Source organism: Pecten maximus, chromosome 14 (assembly GCF_902652985.1).
Source record: "Pecten maximus chromosome 14, xPecMax1.1, whole genome shotgun sequence".
In the NCBI taxonomy this organism is placed as follows: domain Eukaryota; kingdom Metazoa; phylum Mollusca; class Bivalvia; order Pectinida; family Pectinidae; genus Pecten; species Pecten maximus.
The window spans coordinates 2,606,877-2,625,649 of NC_047028.1; the positions used below are offsets into that span (position 1 = coordinate 2,606,877).

The 18,773-nt window shown below is 34.6% G+C and overlaps 1 protein-coding gene across 1 annotated transcript in view; it reads left to right on the plus strand.

Moving 5' to 3' along the window:
* LOC117342878 overlaps window positions 1-18,773 on the plus strand; it is a 36,294-nt gene that overhangs the window by 13,579 nt on the left and 3,942 nt on the right. Inside the window, exons 6-7 of the mRNA XM_033905167.1 lie at window positions 13,943-14,140; window positions 18,526-18,666. Coding sequence (XP_033761058.1) covers window positions 13,943-14,140; window positions 18,526-18,666 — 339 coding nt within the window. The remainder of the gene's footprint in view (window positions 1-13,942; window positions 14,141-18,525; window positions 18,667-18,773) is intronic.

Below are 18,773 nucleotides of genomic sequence, written 5' to 3' on the forward strand. Positions count from 1 at the left end.
TAGGACTGATTGGGCTATGATTGGCCTTTTAAATAGGACTGATTGGGCTATGATTGGCCATTTAAACAGGGCTGATTGGGCTATGATTGGCCATTTGAATAGGACTGATTGGGCTATGATTGGCCATTTAAATAGGACTGATTGGGCTATGATTGGCCTTTTAAATAGGACTGATTGGGCTATGATTGGCCTTTTAAATAGGACTGATTGGGCTATGATTGGCCATTAGGTTTAATCCTGTACATATAAAAACTAGTACCTGATAGTGAAATCTAACATCCATTCATTATTGGTTTCCTGACTAATTCAGAACTTTGAGAGACTTGGATTTCCACATTTTCCTTTACTATTTACATTTGGGATTCATAGTTTTACAGTTGATAAAGGAGTAAAGTCATTGATGAAATTGCATACAAACTTTTACAGTTGATATAGGGGAGTAAAGTCATTGATGAAATGACATACAAACTTTTACAGTTGATATAGTGGAGTAAAGTCATTGATAAAATGTCATACAAACTTTTACAGTTGATATAGGGGAGAAAAGTCATTGATAAAATGTCCTACAAACTTTTACAGATATAGGGGAGTAAAGTCATTGATAAAATGTCATACAAACTTTTACAGTTGATATAGGGGAGTAATGTCATTGATGAAATGACATACAAACTTTTACAGTTAATATAGGGAGTAAAGTTATTGATAAAATGTCATACAAACTTTTACAGTTGATATAGGGAGTAAAGTCATTGATAAAATGTCATACAAACTTTTACAGATATAGGGGAGTAAAGTCATTGATAAAATGACATACAAACTTTTACAGTTGATATAGGGGAGTAAAGTCATTGATAAAATGTCATACAAACTTTTACAGATATAGGGGAGTAAAGTCATTGATAAAATGTCATACAAACTTTTACAGATATAGGGGAGTAAAGTCATTGATAAAATGTCATACAAACTTTTACAGTTGATATAGGGGAGTAAAGTCATTGATGAAATGTCATACAAACTTTTACAGTTAATATAGGGGAGTAAAGTCATTGATAAAATGTCATAGAAACTTTTACAGTTGATATAGGGGAGTAAAGTCATTGATAAAATGTCATACAAACTTTTACAGTTGATATAGGGGAGTAAAGTCATTGATGAAATTGCTTACAAACTTTTAAGGTTGATATAGTGAGTAAAGTCATTGATAAAATGTCATACAAACTTTTACAGTTGATATAGTGGAGTAAAGTCATTGATAAAATGTCATACAAACTTTTACAGTTGATATAGTGAGTAAAGTCATTGATAAAATGTCATACAAACTTTTACAGTTGATATAGTGAGTAAAGTCATTGATAAAATGTCATACAAACTTTTAAAGTTGATATAGGGGAGTAAAGTCATTGATGAAATGACATACAAACTTTTACAGTTGATATAGGGGAGTAAAGTCATTGATAAAATGACATACAAACTTTTACACTTAATATAGTGGAGTAAAGTCATTGATAAAATGTCATACAAACTTTTACACTTAATATAGGGGAGTAAAGTCATTGATAAAATGTCATACAAACTTTTACACTTAATATAGGGAGTAAAGTTATTGATAAAATGACATACAAACTTTTACACTTAATATAGGGAGTAAAGTCATTGATAAAATGTCATACAAACTTTTACACTTAATATAGGGAGTAAAGTTATTGATAAAATGACATACAAACTTTTACACTTAATATAGGGAGTAAAGTCATTGATGAAATGTCATACAAACTTTTACAGTTAATATAGGGGAGTAAAGTCATTGATAAAATGTCATACAAACTTTTACAGTTGATATAGGGGAGTAAAGTCATTGATAAAATGTCATAGAAACTTTTACAGTTGATATAGGGAGTAAAGTCATTGATAAAATGACATACAAACTTTTACACTTAATATAGGGGAGTAAAGTCATTGATAAAATGTCATACAAACTTTTACAGTTGATATAGGGGAGTAAAGTCATTGATAAAATGACATGCAAACTTTTACAGTTGATATAGTGGAGTAAAGTCATTGATAAAATGACATACAAACTTTTACACTTAATATAGGGGAGTAAAGTTATTGATAAAATGTCATACAAACTTTTACACTTAATATAGGGGAGTAAAGTCATTGATAAAATGTCATACAAACTTTTACAGTTGATATAGGGGAGTAAAGTCATTGATAAAATGACATACAAACTTTTACACTTAATATAGGGAGTAAAGTCATTGATGAAATGTCATACAAACTTTTACAGTTAATATAGGGGAGTAAAGTCATTGATCAAATGTCATACAAACTTTTACACTTAATATAGGGAGTAAAGTCATTGATGAAATGTCATACAAACTTTTATACTTAATATAGGGGAGTAAAGTTATTGATAAAATGTCATACAAACTTTTACACTTAATATAGGGAGTAAAGTTATTGATAAAATGTCATACAAACTTTTACAGTTAATATAGGGAGTAAAGTCATTGATGAAATGACATACAAACTTTTACAGTTGATATAGGGGAGTAAAGTCATTGATGAAATGTCATACAAACTTTTATACTTAATATAGGGGAGTAAAGTTATTGATAAAATGTCATACAAACTTTTACAGTTCATATAAGGGAGTAAAGTCATTGATGGAATTGCTTACAAACTTTTACAGTTGATATAGGGGAGTAAAGTCATTGATGAAATGTCATACAAACTTTTACAGTTAATATAGGGAGTAAAGTCATTGATGAAATGTCATACAAACTTTTATACTTAATATAGGGGAGTAAAGTTATTGATAAAATGTCATACAAACTTTTACAGTTGATATAGGGGAGTAAAGTCATTGATGGAATTGCTTACAAACTTTTACAGTTGATATAGGGGAGTAAAGTCATTGATAAAATGTCATACAAACTTTTACAGTTAATATAGGGAGTAAAGTTATTGATAAAATGTCATACAAACTTTTACACTTAATATAGGGAGTAAAGTTATTGATAAAATGTCATACAAACTTTTACACTTAATATAGGGGAGTAAAGTTATTGATGAAATGTCATACAAACTTTTACACTTAATATAGAGATTAAAGTCATTGATAAAATGACATCAACTTTTACAGTTGATATAGGGGAGTAAAGTCATTGATAAAATGTCATACAAACTTTTACAGTTGATATAGTGGAGTAAAGTTATTGATAAAATGTCATACAAACTTTTACAGTTGATATAGTGGAGTAAAGTCATTGATGAAATGACATACAAACTATTACAGTGAATATAGGGGAGTCAAGTCATTGATAAAATGTCATCAACTTTTACAGTTAATATAGGGGAGTAAAGTCATTGATAAAATGTCATACAAACTTTTACAGTTGATATAGTGGAGTAAAGTCATTGATAAAATGTCATACAAACTTTTACACTTAATATAGGGGAGTAAAGTCATTGATAAAATGTCATACAAACTTTTACACTTAATATAGGGAGTAAAGTTATTGATAAAATGTCATACAAACTTTTACACTTAATATAGGGGAGTAAAGTCATTGATAAAATGTCATACAAACTTTTACAGTTAATATAGGGAGTAAAGTTATTGATAAAATGTCATACAAACTTTTACACTTAATATAGGGAGTAAAGTTATTGATAAAATGTCATACAAACTTTTACACTTAATATAGGGGAGTAAAGTTATTGATGAAATGTCATACAAACTTTTACACTTAATATAGAGATTAAAGTCATTGATAAAATGACATCAACTTTTACAGTTAATATAGGGGAGTAAAGTCATTGATAAAATGTCATACAAACTTTTACAGTTGATATAGTGGAGTAAAGTTATTGATAAAATGTCATACAAACTTTTACAGTTGATATAGTTGAGTAAAGTCATTGATGAAATGACATACAAACTATTACAGTGAATATAGGGGAGTCAAGTCATTGATAAAATGTCATCAACTTTTACAGTTAATATAGGGGAGTAAAGTCATTGATAAAATGTCATACAAACTTTTACAGTTGATATAGTGGAGTAAAGTCATTGATAAAATGTCATACAAACTTTTACACTTAATATAGGGGAGTAAAGTCATTGATAAAATGTCATACAAACTTTTACACTTAATATAGGGAGTAAAGTTATTGATAAAATGTCATACAAACTTTTACACTTAATATAGGGGAGTAAAGTTATTGATGAAATGTCATACAAACTTTTACACTTAATATAGAGATTAAAGTCATTGATAAAATGACATCAACTTTTACAGTTAATATAGGGGAGTAAAGTCATTGATAAAATGTCATACAAACTTTTACAGTTGATATAGTGGAGTAAAGTTATTGATAAAATGTCATACAAACTTTTACAGTTGATATAGTTGAGTAAAGTCATTGATGAAATGACATACAAACTATTACAGTGAATATAGGGGACTCAAGTCATTGATAAAATGACATCAACTTTTACAGTTGATATAGGGGAGTAAAGTCATTGATAAAATGTCATACAAACTTTTACAGTTGATATAGTGGAGTAAAGTTATTGATAAAATGTCATACAAACTTTTACAGTTGATATAGTGGAGTAAAGTCATTGATGAAATGACATACAAACTATTACAGTGAATATAGGGGAGTCAAGTCATTGATAAAATGTCATCAACTTTTACAGTTAATATAGGGGAGTAAAGTCATTGATAAAATGTCATACAAACTTTTACAGTTGATATAGTGGAGTAAAGTCATTGATAAAATGTCATACAAACTTTTACACTTAATATAGGGGAGTAAAGTCATTGATAAAATGTCATACAAACTTTTACACTTAATATAGGGAGTAAAGTTATTGATAAAATGTCATACAAACTTTTACACTTAATATAGGGGAGTAAAGTCATTGATAAAATGTCATACAAACTTTTACAGTTAATATAGGGAGTAAAGTTATTGATAAAATGTCATACAAACTTTTACACTTAATATAGGGAGTAAAGTTATTGATAAAATGTCATACAAACTTTTACACTTAATATAGGGGAGTAAAGTTATTGATGAAATGTCATACAAACTTTTACACTTAATATAGAGATTAAAGTCATTGATAAAATGACATCAACTTTTACAGTTAATATAGGGGAGTAAAGTCATTGATAAAATGTCATACAAACTTTTACAGTTGATATAGTGGAGTAAAGTTATTGATAAAATGTCATACAAACTTTTACAGTTGATATAGTTGAGTAAAGTCATTGATGAAATGACATACAAACTATTACAGTGAATATAGGGGACTCAAGTCATTGATAAAATGTCATCAACTTTTACAGTTAATATAGGGGAGTAAAGTCATTGATAAAATGTCATACAAACTTTTACAGTTGATATAGTGGAGTAAAGTCATTGATAAAATGTCATACAAACTTTTACACTTAATATAGGGGAGTAAAGTCATTGATAAAATGTCATACAAACTTTTACACTTAATATAGGGAGTAAAGTTATTGATAAAATGTCATACAAACTTTTACACTTAATATAGGGGAGTAAAGTCATTGATAAAATGTCATACAAACTTTTACAGTTGATATAGGGGAGTAAAGTCATTGATAAAATGTCATACAAACTTTTACAGTTGATATAGGGGAGTAAAGTCATTGATAAAATGACATACAAACTTTTACAGTTGATATAGCGGAGTAAAGTCATTGATAAAATGTCATACAAACTTTTACAGTTGATATAGGGGAGTAAAGTCATTGATAAAATGACATACAAACTTTTACACTTAATATAGTGAGTAAAGCCATTGATAAAATGACATACAAACTTTTACACTTAATATAGGGAGTAAAGTCATTGATAAAATGACATACAAATTTTACAGTTAATATAGGGAGTAAAGTCATTGATAAAATGTCATACAAACTTTTACAGTTGATATAGGGGAGTAAAGTCATTGATAAAATGACATACAAACTTTTACAGTTGATATAGTGGAGTAAAGTCATTGATAAAATGTCATACAAACTTTTACAGTTAATATAGGGAGTAAAATCATTGATAAAATGTCATACAAACTTTTACAGTTGATATAAGGGAGTAAAGTCATTGATAAAATGTCATACAAACTTTTACACTTAATATAGAGATTAAAGTCATTGATAAAATGTCATACAAACTTTTACACTTAATATAGGGGAGTAAAGTCATTGATAAAATGTCATACAAACTTTTACACTTGATATAGAGATTAAAGTCATTGATAAAATGACATACAAACTTTTACAGTTGATATAAGGGAGTAAAGTCATTGATAAAATGTCACACAAACTTTTACAGTTAATATAGGAAGTAAAGTCATTGATAAAATGTCACACAAACTTTTACAGTTAATATAGGAAGTAAAGTCATTGATAAAATGTCATACAAACTTTTACAGTTAATATAGGGGAGTAAAGTCATTGATAAAATGTCATACAAACTTTTACACTTAATATAGAGATTAAAGTCATTGATGAAATGCCATACAAACTTTTACAGTTAATATAGGGGAGTAAAGTCATTGATAAAATGTCATACAAACTTTTACAGTTGATATAGGGGAGTAAAGTCATTGATAAAATGACATACAAACTCTTACAGTTGATATAGGGGAGTAAAGTCATTGATAAAATGTCATACAAACTTTTACAGTTGATATAAGGGAGTAAAATCATTGATAAAATGTCATACAAACCTTTACAGTTGATATAAGGGAGTAAAGTCATTGATAAAATGTCATACAAACTTTTACAGTTGATATAGGGGAGTAAAGTCATTGATAAAATGACATACAAACTTTTACACTTAATATAGTGAGTAAAGCCATTGATAAAATGACATACAAACTTTTACACTTAATATAGGGAGTAAAGTCATTGATAAAATGACATACAAACTTTTACAGTTGATATAAGGGAGTAAAATCATTGATAAAATGTCATACAAACCTTTACAGTTGATATAAGGGAGTAAAGTCATTGATAAAATGTCATACAAACTTTTACAGTTGATATAGGGGAGTAAAGTCATTGATAAAATGACATACAAACTTTTACACTTAATATAGTGAGTAAAGCCATTGATAAAATGACATACAAACTTTTACACTTAATATAGGGAGTAAAGTCATTGATAAAATGACATACAAACTTTTACAGTTAATATAGGGAGTAAAGTCATTGATAAAATGTCATACAAACTTTTACAGTTGATATAGGGGAGTAAAGTCATTGATAAAATGACATACAAACTTTTACAGTTGATATAGTGGAGTAAAGTCATTGATAAAATGTCATACAAACTTTTACAGTTAATATAGGGAGTAAAATCATTGATAAAATGTCATACAAACTTTTACAGTTGATATAAGGGAGTAAAGTCATTGATAAAATGTCATACAAACTTTTACACTTAATATAGAGATTAAAGTCATTGATAAAATGTCATACAAACTTTTACACTTAATATAGGGGAGTAAAGTCATTGATAAAATGTCATACAAACTTTTACACTTGATATAAGGGAGTAAAATCATTGATAAAATGTCATACAAACCTTTACAGTTGATATAAGGGAGTAAAGTCATTGATAAAATGTCACAAACTTTTACACTTAATATAGAGATTAAAGTCATTGATGAAATGCCATACAAACTTTTACAGTTGATATAGGGGAGTAAAGTCATTGATAAAATGTCATACAAACTTTTACAGTTGATATAGTGGAGTAAAGTCATTGATGAAATGACATACAAACTTTTACAGTTAATATAGGGGAGTAAAGTCATTGATAAAATGTCACACAAACTTTTACAGTTAATATAGGAAGTAAAGTCATTGATAAAATGTCACACAAACTTTTACAGTTAATATAGGAAGTAAAGTCATTGATAAAATGTCATACAAACTTTTACAGTTAATATAGGGGAGTAAAGTCATTGATAAAATGTCATACAAACTTTTACACTTAATATAGAGATTAAAGTCATTGATGAAATGCCATACAAACTTTTACAGTTAATATAGGGGAGTAAAGTCATTGATAAAATGTCATACAAACTTTTACAGTTTATATAAGGGAGTAAAATCATTGATAAAATGTCATACAAACCTTTACAGTTGATATAAGGGAGTAAAGTCATTGATAAAATGTCATACAAACTTTTACACTTAATATAGAGATTAAAGTCATTGATGAAATGCCATACAAACTTTTACAGTTAATATAGGGGAGTAAAGTCATTGATAAAATGTCATACAAACTTTTGCAGTTAATATAGGGGAGTAAAGTCATTGATGAAATGACATACAAACTTTTACAGTTAATATAGGGAGTAATGTCATTGATAAAATGTCATACAAACTTTTAAAGTTGATATAGGGGAGTAAAGTCATTGATAAAATGTCATACAAACTTTTACAGTTGATATAGGGGAGTAAAGTCATTGATAAAATGTCATACAAACCTTTACAGTTGATATAAGGGAGTAAAGTCATTGATAAAATGTCATACAAACTTTTAAAGTTGATATAGGGGAGTAAAGTCATTGATAAAATGTCATACAAACTTTCACAGTTGATATAAGGGAGTAAAGTCATTGATAAAATGTCATACAAACTTTTACAGTTGATATAAGGGAGTAAAGTCATTGATAAAATGACATACAAACTTTTACAGTTGATATAGGGGAGTAAAGTCATTGATAAAATGACATACAAACTCTTACAGTTGATATAGGGGAGTAAAGTCATTGATAAAATGTCATACAAACTTTTACAGTTGATATAAGGGAGTAAAATCATTGATAAAATGTCATACAAACCTTTACAGTTGATATAAGGGAGTAAAGTCATTGATAAAATGTCACAAACTTTTACACTTAATATAGAGATTAAAGTCATTGATGAAATGCCATACAAACTTTTACAGTTGATATAGGGGAGTAAAGTCATTGATAAAATGTCATACAAACTTTTACAGTTGATATAGTGGAGTAAAGTCATTGATGAAATGACATACAAACTTTTACAGTTAATATAGGGGAGTAAAGTCATTGATAAAATGTCATACAAACCTTTACAGTTGATATAGGGGAGTAAAATCATTGATAAAATGTCATACAAACTTTTACAGTTGATATAGGGGAGTAAAGTCATTGATAAAATGTCATACAAACTTTTACAGTTGATATAGGGGAGTAAAGTCATTGATAAAATGACATACAAACTTTTACACTTAATATAGGGAGTAAAGTCATTGATAAAATGACATACAAACTTTTAAAGTTGATATAGGGGAGTAAAGTCATTGATAAAATGTCATACAAACTTTTACAGTTGATATAGTGGAGTAAAGTCATTGATAAAATGTCATACAAACTTTTACAGTTGATATAGGGAGGAAAGTTATTGATAAAATGACATACAAACTATTACAGTTGATATAAGGGAGGAAAGTCATTGATGAAATGTCATACAAACTTTTACAGTTGATATAGTGGAGTAAAGTCATTGATAAAATGTCATACAAACTTTTACACTTGATATAGAGATTAAAGTCATTGATGGAATGCCATACAAACTTTTACAGTTAATATAGGGGAGTAAAGTCATTGATAAAATGTCATACAAACTTTTACACTTAATATAGAGATTAAAGTCATTGATAAAATGTCATACAAACGTTTACACTTAATATAGGGGAGTACAGTCATTGATGAAATGCCATACAAACTTTTACAGTTGATATAAGGGAGTAAAGTCATTGATAAAATGTCATACAAACTTTTACACTTGATATAGTGGAGTTAAGTTATTGATAAAATGTCATACAAACGTTTACACTTAATATAGGGGAGTACAGTCATTGATGGAATGCCATACAAACTTTTACAGTTCATATAGGGAGTAAAGTTATTGATAAAATGTCATACAAACTTTTACAGTTAATATAGGGAGTAAAGTTATTGATAAAATGTCATACAAACTTTTACAGTTGATATAGGGAGTAAAGTTATTGATAAAATGTCATACAAACTTTTACAGTTGATATAGTGGAGTAAAGTCATTGATAAAATGTCATACAAACTTTTACATTTGATATAGGGGAGTAAAGTCATTGATAAAATGTCATACAAACTTTTACAGTTGATATATGGAGTTACGTCATTGATAAAATGTCATACAAACTTTTATAGTTGATATAGGGGAGTAAAGTCATTGATAAAATGTCATACAAACTTTTACAGTTGATATAGGGGAGTAAAGTCATTGATAAAATGTCATACAAACTTTTACAGTTGATATAGGGGAGTAAAGTCATTGATAAAATGTCATACAAACTTTTACAGTTGATATAGGGGAGTAAAGTCATTGATGAAATGACATACAAACTTTTACAGTTAATATAGGGGAGTAATGTCATTGATAAAATGTCATACAAACTTTTACAGTTGATATAGGGGAGTAAAGTCATAGATGAAATTGCTTACAAACTTTTACAGTTGATATAGGGGAGTAAAGTCATTGATAAAATGTCATACAAACTTTTACAGTTGATATAGGGGAGTAAAGTCATTGATAAAATGTCATACAAACTTTTACAGTTGATATAGGGGAGTAAAGTCATTGATAAAATGACATACAAACTTTTACACTTAATATAAGGAGTAAAGTCATTGATAAAATGACATACAAACTTTTAAAGTTGATATAGGGAGTAAAGTCATTGATAAAATGTCATACAAACTTTTACAGTTGATATAGGGGAGTAAAGTCATTGATAAAATGTCATACAATCTTTTACAGTTGATATAGGGGAGTTAAGTCATTGATGAAATGTCATACAAACTTTTACAGTTGATATAGGGAGTAAAGTCATTGATAAAATGTCATACAAACTTTTACAGTTGATATAAGGAGTAAAGTTATTGATAAAATGTCATACAAACTTTTACAGTTGATATAGTGGAGTAAAGTCATTGATAAAATGTCATACAAACTTTTACATTTAATATAGGGGAGTAAAGTCATTGATAAAATGTCATACAAACTTTTACAGTTGATATAGGGAGTAAAGTTATTGATAAAATGTCATACAAACTTTTACAGTTGATATAGTGGAGTAAAGTCATTGATAAAATGTCATACAAACTTTTACAGATAAAATAGGGAGGAAAGTCATTTATATATATACACTGTATGTATGACTTTCTGTATTAATTAATCAAAGGTGTTCTTTGTTGATTTATGATTTTCTCTTTAAGATAATTAATATACATGTGTATTCTGTATTAATTAGTCAACAATTTTCTCTATTAAGTAATCAACATTTTTCGGTATCAATTATTGAATGATGTTCTTCATTAACCCTTTCATCCCTAAGAAGCTTTAGTGGACTCTGCCATTAATTCATCATTTGAAATCAAAATATGATCAGTAAGGGTGAAAGGGTTAATTAATTAGCAGTGTTCTGTATTGTTCATTATTGATGTTGTTTTAAATAACATTCATTTTCCATGTCAAAGTGATGATGATCCCCATGAAATGTGTTTTGACTCAGTCTTAGGAACAGTTTTTTTTACATGTGTTGATTTTTTGATAGGTAAAGAAACGAGATTTGTTATAGTTTGTTCCAGAGTAATATCTAACCAGATGTTTATTGTATTTGTTCCCTTCTAACATATGATCTATTCTAAGTATTTTTTCCTTCTAACATACATGTATTCTATTTTTCCCCTTCAATCATATGATCTATTCTATTTTTTACGTACAAACATTTCCCTACAAACAAATGAAGTATTCTATGTATTTTCCCTACAAACATATGCTCTATTCTAGGTATTTTTCCTACTAACATACATGTATGACCTATTCTATTTTCCCCTACAATATGATCTATTCTATGCATTTTTAGGTCACCTGAGACAAAGTCTCAAGTGACCTATTCTAATCCCCTTTTGTCCGTCGTCGTGCGTCGTCCGTCGTCCGTCGTGCGTCCGTAAACAATTTACATTTTCGACTTCTTCTCCAAAACCCCTAAACCAAATTCCATGAAATTTGGCAGGAAGCTTCTATGGCTAAAGGTCAACCAAAATTGTAAATTATATGGTCCCCACCCCCCAGGGGCCTGAGGGGCGGGGCTTAAAAGGGTCAAATTGACTTAACTTCAAAAATCTTCTTCTCTACTCTCAGGTATGGTGGAATCAAACACTCTTCGTAGATGGAAGGGTCTTAAGGTGCTTTACCAAAATTGTAAATTTCATGAACCTGGGGTCTCACGTTTGCCCCTGGGGAGGGGGTAAACTTTACAATAGTTTATATAGGGAAATCACATTTTTGACTTTTATTTGTTTTATTTCTATTGGAATTCATTCTAATTTGGTAAACATTGTCAGCATGAGATGACAGTTTGATGGCATGCACATGTTGGCCCTGACTGACCCCCAGGGGCTGATGGGCGGGGCTAAAAAGGGCCAAATTGACTGAAATTTAAAAAATCTTCTTCTCAAGACGGAAATAAGGTTGAATCAAATACTCTTTATAGTTACAAGGGTCTTAAGGTGCTTTACTAAAATTGTGAATTTCATGACCCTGGGGTCTCAAGTTTGCCCCTTGGGAGGGGGTAAACTTTACTATAGTTTATATAGGGAAATCACATTTTTTACTATAATTTGTTTGAATTCTATTGGAATTCATTCTAACTTAGTTAACATTATCACCTTGTGAAGGCAGTTTGATTGTGTACACATGTTTGCCCTGACTGACCCCCAGTGGCTAATGGGCGGGGTTAAAAAGGGCCAAATTGACTGAAATTTAAAAAATCTTCTTCTCAAGACGGAAATAAGGTGGAATCAAATACTCTTTATAGTTGGAAGCATCTTAAAGTGCTTTACTGAAATTTTGAATTTCATGACCCTGGGGTCTCAAGTTTGCCCCTGGGGAGGGGGTATACTTTACTATAGTTTATATAGGGAAATCACATTTTTCACTATAATATGTTTGATTTCTATTGGAATTCATTCTATTTTGGTTAACATTATCAGCTTGGGATGACAGTTTGAGGGTACCAGGTATATGCACATGCTCGCCCTGACTGACCCCTAGGGGCTTATGGGCGGGGCTAAAAAGGGTCAAATTGACTGAAATTTCAAAAATCTTCTTTTCAGACTGAAATAAGATAGAATCAAATACTGTTTATAGATGGAGGGATCTTAAGGTGCTTTACTAAAATTGTGAATTTTATGACCCTGGGGTCACACATTTACCCCTGGGGAGGGGTAAATTTTACTATAGTTTATATAGGGAAATCACATTTTTGACTGATTTGTTTGATTTCTATTGGAATTCATTCTAACTTGGTTAACATTTTCAGCATGGGATGAAAGTTTGATAATATGCACATGTTGGCCCTGACTGACCCCTTGGGGCTTATGGGCGGGGCCAAAAATGGTCAATTAAATTAACTGAAATATTTCAAATCTCAGGTGACCGTTAAGGCCCATGGGCCTCTTGTTCCTACAAACATTTGATATTTTCTATGTAATTTTTCCTACAAACAAAAGAAGGAAATATGAATTTACTGTTTCTGATCAGATCATGCACACTTTACTCTGTTGGCTGTTACGACTCTTTGGGCTCTTGGTTTTAATTATTTTCTTGTACCTTTTTTTCTACTTTTATACACTTTATGCAAACAACAATGTTCATCATGTCTGGGTAGTTTCCATTTGTTTAACAGGGAATGGGAGTATTGATGACTAAATTTTCTTGTTTTCTCTTGTAACTGTTTTCAATAATCATTACACTTTTTTACACTAGATAATTGATTTCACTTAGAAGGATATGCTTTTCTTCTCCTCCAGCCAAGGTCATTCAAATGACCCCAGTGGACAAGGCCAAGGTCAATGCCTATGCAGGAGTTGTCGCTGCGGCAGTGGTGGTTCTGATCTTGTTAGTCATTGTACCCTGTTATCTGTTCAAACCACAGATACACTACAAGCTGATGTGTTTATGTGAAGAGCATGGAGGTTGGAGGCGACTCCCAACAGACCCTGTCATTGGTAGGTAAAGTAGGAAGGGAGGTCGGAGGCCACTCCCAACAGACCCTGTCATTGGTAGGTACAGTGTTTAGTGAAAGGGAGGGAGGTTGGAGGCCACTCCCAACTGACCCTGTCATTGGTAGGTAAAGTATGGAGGGAGGTTGGAGGTCACTCCCAACAGACCCTGTCATTGGTAGGTAACGTAGGGAGGGAGGTTGGAGGCCACTCCCAACAGACCCTGTCATTGGTAGGTAAAGTATGGAGGGAGGTTGAAGGCCACTCCCAACAGACCCTGTCATTGGTAGGTACAGTGTTTAGTGAAAGGGAGGGAGGTTGGAGGCCACTCCCAACAGACCCTGTCATTGGTAGGTAAAGTATGTAGGGAGGTTGAAGGCCACTCCTAACAGACCCTGTCATTGGTAGGTACAGTGTTTAGTGAAAGGGAGGGAGGTTGGAGGCCACTCCAAACAGACCCTGTCATTGGTAGGTAAAGTATGGAGGGAGGTTGAAGGCCACTCCCAACAGACCCTGTCATTGGTAGGTACAGTGTTTAGTGAAAGGGAGGGAGGTTGGAGGCCACTCCCAACAGACCCTGGCATTGGTAGGTAAAGTATGGAGGGAGGTTGGAAGCAACCCACAACAGACCCTGTCATTGGTAGGTACAGTGTTTAGTGAAAGGGAGGGAGGTTGGAGGCCACTCCCAACAGACCCTGTCATTGGTAGGTACAGTGTATAGTGAAAGGGAGGGAGGTTGGAGGCCACTCACAACAGACCCTGTCATTGGTAAGTAAAGTAGGGAGGGAGGTTGGAGGCCACTCACAACAGACCCTGTCATTGGTAAGTAAAGTAGGGAGGGAGGTTGGAGGCCACTCCCAACAGATCCTGTCATTTGTAGGTACAGTGTTTAGTGAAAGGGAGGGAGGTTGGAGGCCACTCCCAACAGACCCTGTCATTGGTAGGTACAGTGTATAGTGAAAGGGAGGGAGGTTGGAGGCCACTCACAACAGACCCTGTCATTGGTAGGTAAAGTAGGGAGGGAGGTTGGAGGCCACTCCCAACAGACCCTGTCATTGGTAGGTAAAGTAGGGAGGGAGGTTGAAGGCCACTCCCAACAGACCCTGTCATTGGTAGGTAAAGTAGGGAGGGAGGTTGAAGGCCACTCCCAACAGACCCTGTCATTGGTAGGTAAAGTAGGGAGGGAGGTTGGAGGCCACTCCCAACAGACCCTGTCATTGGTAGGTACAGTGTTTAGTGAAAGGGAGGGAGGTTGGAGGCCACTCCCAACAGACCCTGTCATTGGTAGGTACAGTAGGGAGGGAGGTTGGAGGCCACTCCCAACAGACCCTGTCATTGGTAGGTACAGTGTTTAGTGAAAGGGAGGGAGGTTGGAGGCCACTCCCAACAGATCCTGTCATTGGTAGGTACAGTGTTTAGTGAAAGGGAGGGAGGTTGGAGGCCACTCCCAACAGACCCTGTCATTGGTAGGTAAAGTAGGGAGGGAGGTTGGAGGCCACTCCCAACAGACCCTGTCATTGGTAGGTACAGTGTTTAGTGAAAGGGAGGGAGGTTGGAGGCCACTCCCAACAGATCCTGCCATTGGTAGGTACAGTGTTTAGTGAAAGGGAGGGAGGTTGGAGGCCACTCACAACAGACCCTGTCATTGGTAGGTGAAGTAGGGAGGGAGGTTGGAGACCACTCCCAACAGACCCTGTTATTGGTAGGTACAGTGTTTAGTGAAAGGGAGGGAGGTTGGAGGCCACTCCCAACAGACCCTGTCATTGGTAGGTAAAGTAGGGAGGGAGGTTGAAGGCCACTCACAACAGACCCTGTCATTGGTAGTTAAAGTAGGGAGGGAGGTTGAAGGCCACTCCCAACAGACCCTGTCATTGGTAGGTACAGTGTTAAGTGAAAGGGAGGGAGGTTGGAGGCCACTCCCAACAGACCCTGTCATTGGTAGGTACAGTGTATAGTGAAAGGGAGGGAGGTTGGAGGCCACTCCCAACAGACCCTGTCATTGGTAGTTAAAGTAGGGAGGGAGGTTGAAGGCCACTCCCAACAGATCCTGTCATTGGTAGTTAAAGTAGGGAGGGAGGTTGAAGGCCACTCACAACAGACCCTGTCATTGGTAGGTACAGTGTTTAGTGAAAGGGAGGGAGGTTGGAGGCCACTCCCAACAGACCCTGTCATTGGTAGGTACAGTGTATAGTGAAAGGGAGGGAGGTTGGAGGCCACTCACAACAGACCCTGTCATTGGTAAGTAAAGTAGGGAGGGAGGTTGGAGGCCACTCACAACAGACCCTGTCATTGGTAAGTAAAGTAGGGAGGGAGGTTGGAGGCCACTCCCAACAGATCCTGTCATTGGTAGGTACAGTGTTTAGTGAAAGGGAGGGAGGTTGGAGGCCACTCCCAACAGACCCTGTCATTGGTAGGTACAGTGTATAGTGAAAGGGAGGGAGGTTGGAGGCCACTCACAACAGACCCTGTCATTGGTAGGTAAAGTAGGGAGGGAGGTTGGAGGCCACTCCCAACAGACCCTGTCATTGGTAGGTAAAGTAGGGAGGGAGGTTGGAGGTCACTCCCAACAGACCCTGTCATTGGTAGGTACAGTAGGGAGGGAGGTTGGAGGCCACTCCCAACAGACCCTGTCATTGGTAGGTAAAGTAGGGAGGGAGGTTGGAGGCCACTCCCAACAGACCCTGTCATTGGTAGGTACAGTGTTTAGTGAAAGGGAGGGAGGTTGGAGGCCACTCCCAACAGACCCTGTCATTGGTAGGTAAAGTAGGGAGGGAGGTTGGAGGCCACTCCCAACAGACCCTGTCATTGGTAGGTACAGTGTTTAGTGAAAGGGAGGGAGGTTGGAGGCCACTCCCAACAGATCCTGTCATTGGTAGGTACAGTGTTTAGTGAAAGGGAGGGAGGTTGGAGGCCACTCCCAACAGACCCTGTCATTGGTAGGTAAAGTAGGGAGGGAGGTTGGAGGCCACTCCCAACAGACCCTGTCATTGGTAGGTACAGTGTTTAGTGAAAGGGAGGGAGGTTGGAGGCCACTCCCAACAGATCCTGCCATTGGTAGGTACAGTGTTTAGTGAAAGGGAGGGAGGTTGGAGGCCACTCACAACAGACCCTGTCATTGGTAGGTGAAGTAGGGAGGGAGGTTGGAGACCACTCCCAACAGACCCTGTTATTGGTAGGTACAGTGTTTAGTGAAAGGGAGGGAGGTTGGAGGCCACTCCCAACAGACCCTGTCATTGGTAGGTAAAGTAGGGAGGGAGGTTGAAGGCCACTCACAACAGACCCTGTCATTGGTAGTTAAAGTAGGGAGGGAGGTTGAAGGCCACTCCCAACAGACCCTGTCATTGGTAGGTACAGTGTTAAGTGAAAGGGAGGGAGGTTGGAGGCCACTCCCAACAGACCCTGTCATTGGTAGGTACAGTGTATAGTGAAAGGGAGGGAGGTTGGAGGCCACTCCCAACAGACCCTGTCATTGGTAGTTAAAGTAGGGAGGGAGGTTGAAGGCCACTCCCAACAGATCCTGTCATTGGTAGTTAAAGTAGGGAGGGAGGTTGAAGGCCACTCACAACAGACCCTGTCATTGGTAGTTAAAGTAGGGAGGGAGGTTGAAGGCCACTCACAACAGACCCTGTCATTGGTAGGTAAAGTAGGGAGGGAGGTTGAAGGCCACTCCCAACAGATCCTGTCATTGGTAGGTACAGTGTTTAGTGAAAGGGAGGGAGGTTGGAGGTCAAGTCCTGTATTCTCTGTTATTGGTAGGTACATAAAAAAGTAATTTCATGATCTTTGTGAGAGATATCTGGTTATGTTTTTCAATTTTATTTACACAATCTCAAAATGACTGTTATAATTAAACAGACCCTGTCATTGGTAGGTACAGTGTATAGTGAAAGGGAGGGAGGTTGGAGGCCACTCCCAACAGACCCTGTCATTGGTAGTTAAAGTAGGGAGGGAGGTTGAAGGCCACTCCCAACAGATCCTGTCATTGGTAGTTAAAGTAGGGAGGGAGGTTGAAGGCCACTCACAACAGACCCTGTCATTGGTAGTTAAAGTAGGGAGGGAGGTTGAAGGCCACTCACAACAGACCCTGTCATTGGTAGGTAAAGTAGGGAGGGAGGTTGAAGGCCACTCCCAACAGATCCTGTCATTGGTAGGTACAGTGTTTAGTGAAAGGGAGGGAGGTTGGAGGTCAATTCCTGTATTCTCTGTTATTGGTAGGTACATAAAAAAGTAATTTCATGATCTTTGTGAGAGATATCTGGTTATGTTTTTCAATTTTATTTACACAATCTCAAAATGACTGTTATAATTAAACAAACCAATTTTACATGTATAACATGTTCAGATAGTGAGATACGATATTATTTAGTGTTATGTTGTGAATATATTTACAGATTTTCCGTACGATACATTCATATCTCACAGTGATGTGAGTAAGGACAGTGATCTGGGGTTAAGTCTGATGAAGGATTTAGAAGAGGAACATTACAATGTAGTGAATGAAACTAATGAAGCCAATGAACGAAATTGCACAAGTGGGTATATCATGCAAAAGTAAAATAGAAAGTAAGATATAATGTCATCACTGTAAAGATCAAATTACAAGGTCTTAAAAAAACATTCATCTTTAACCTACAGTGTC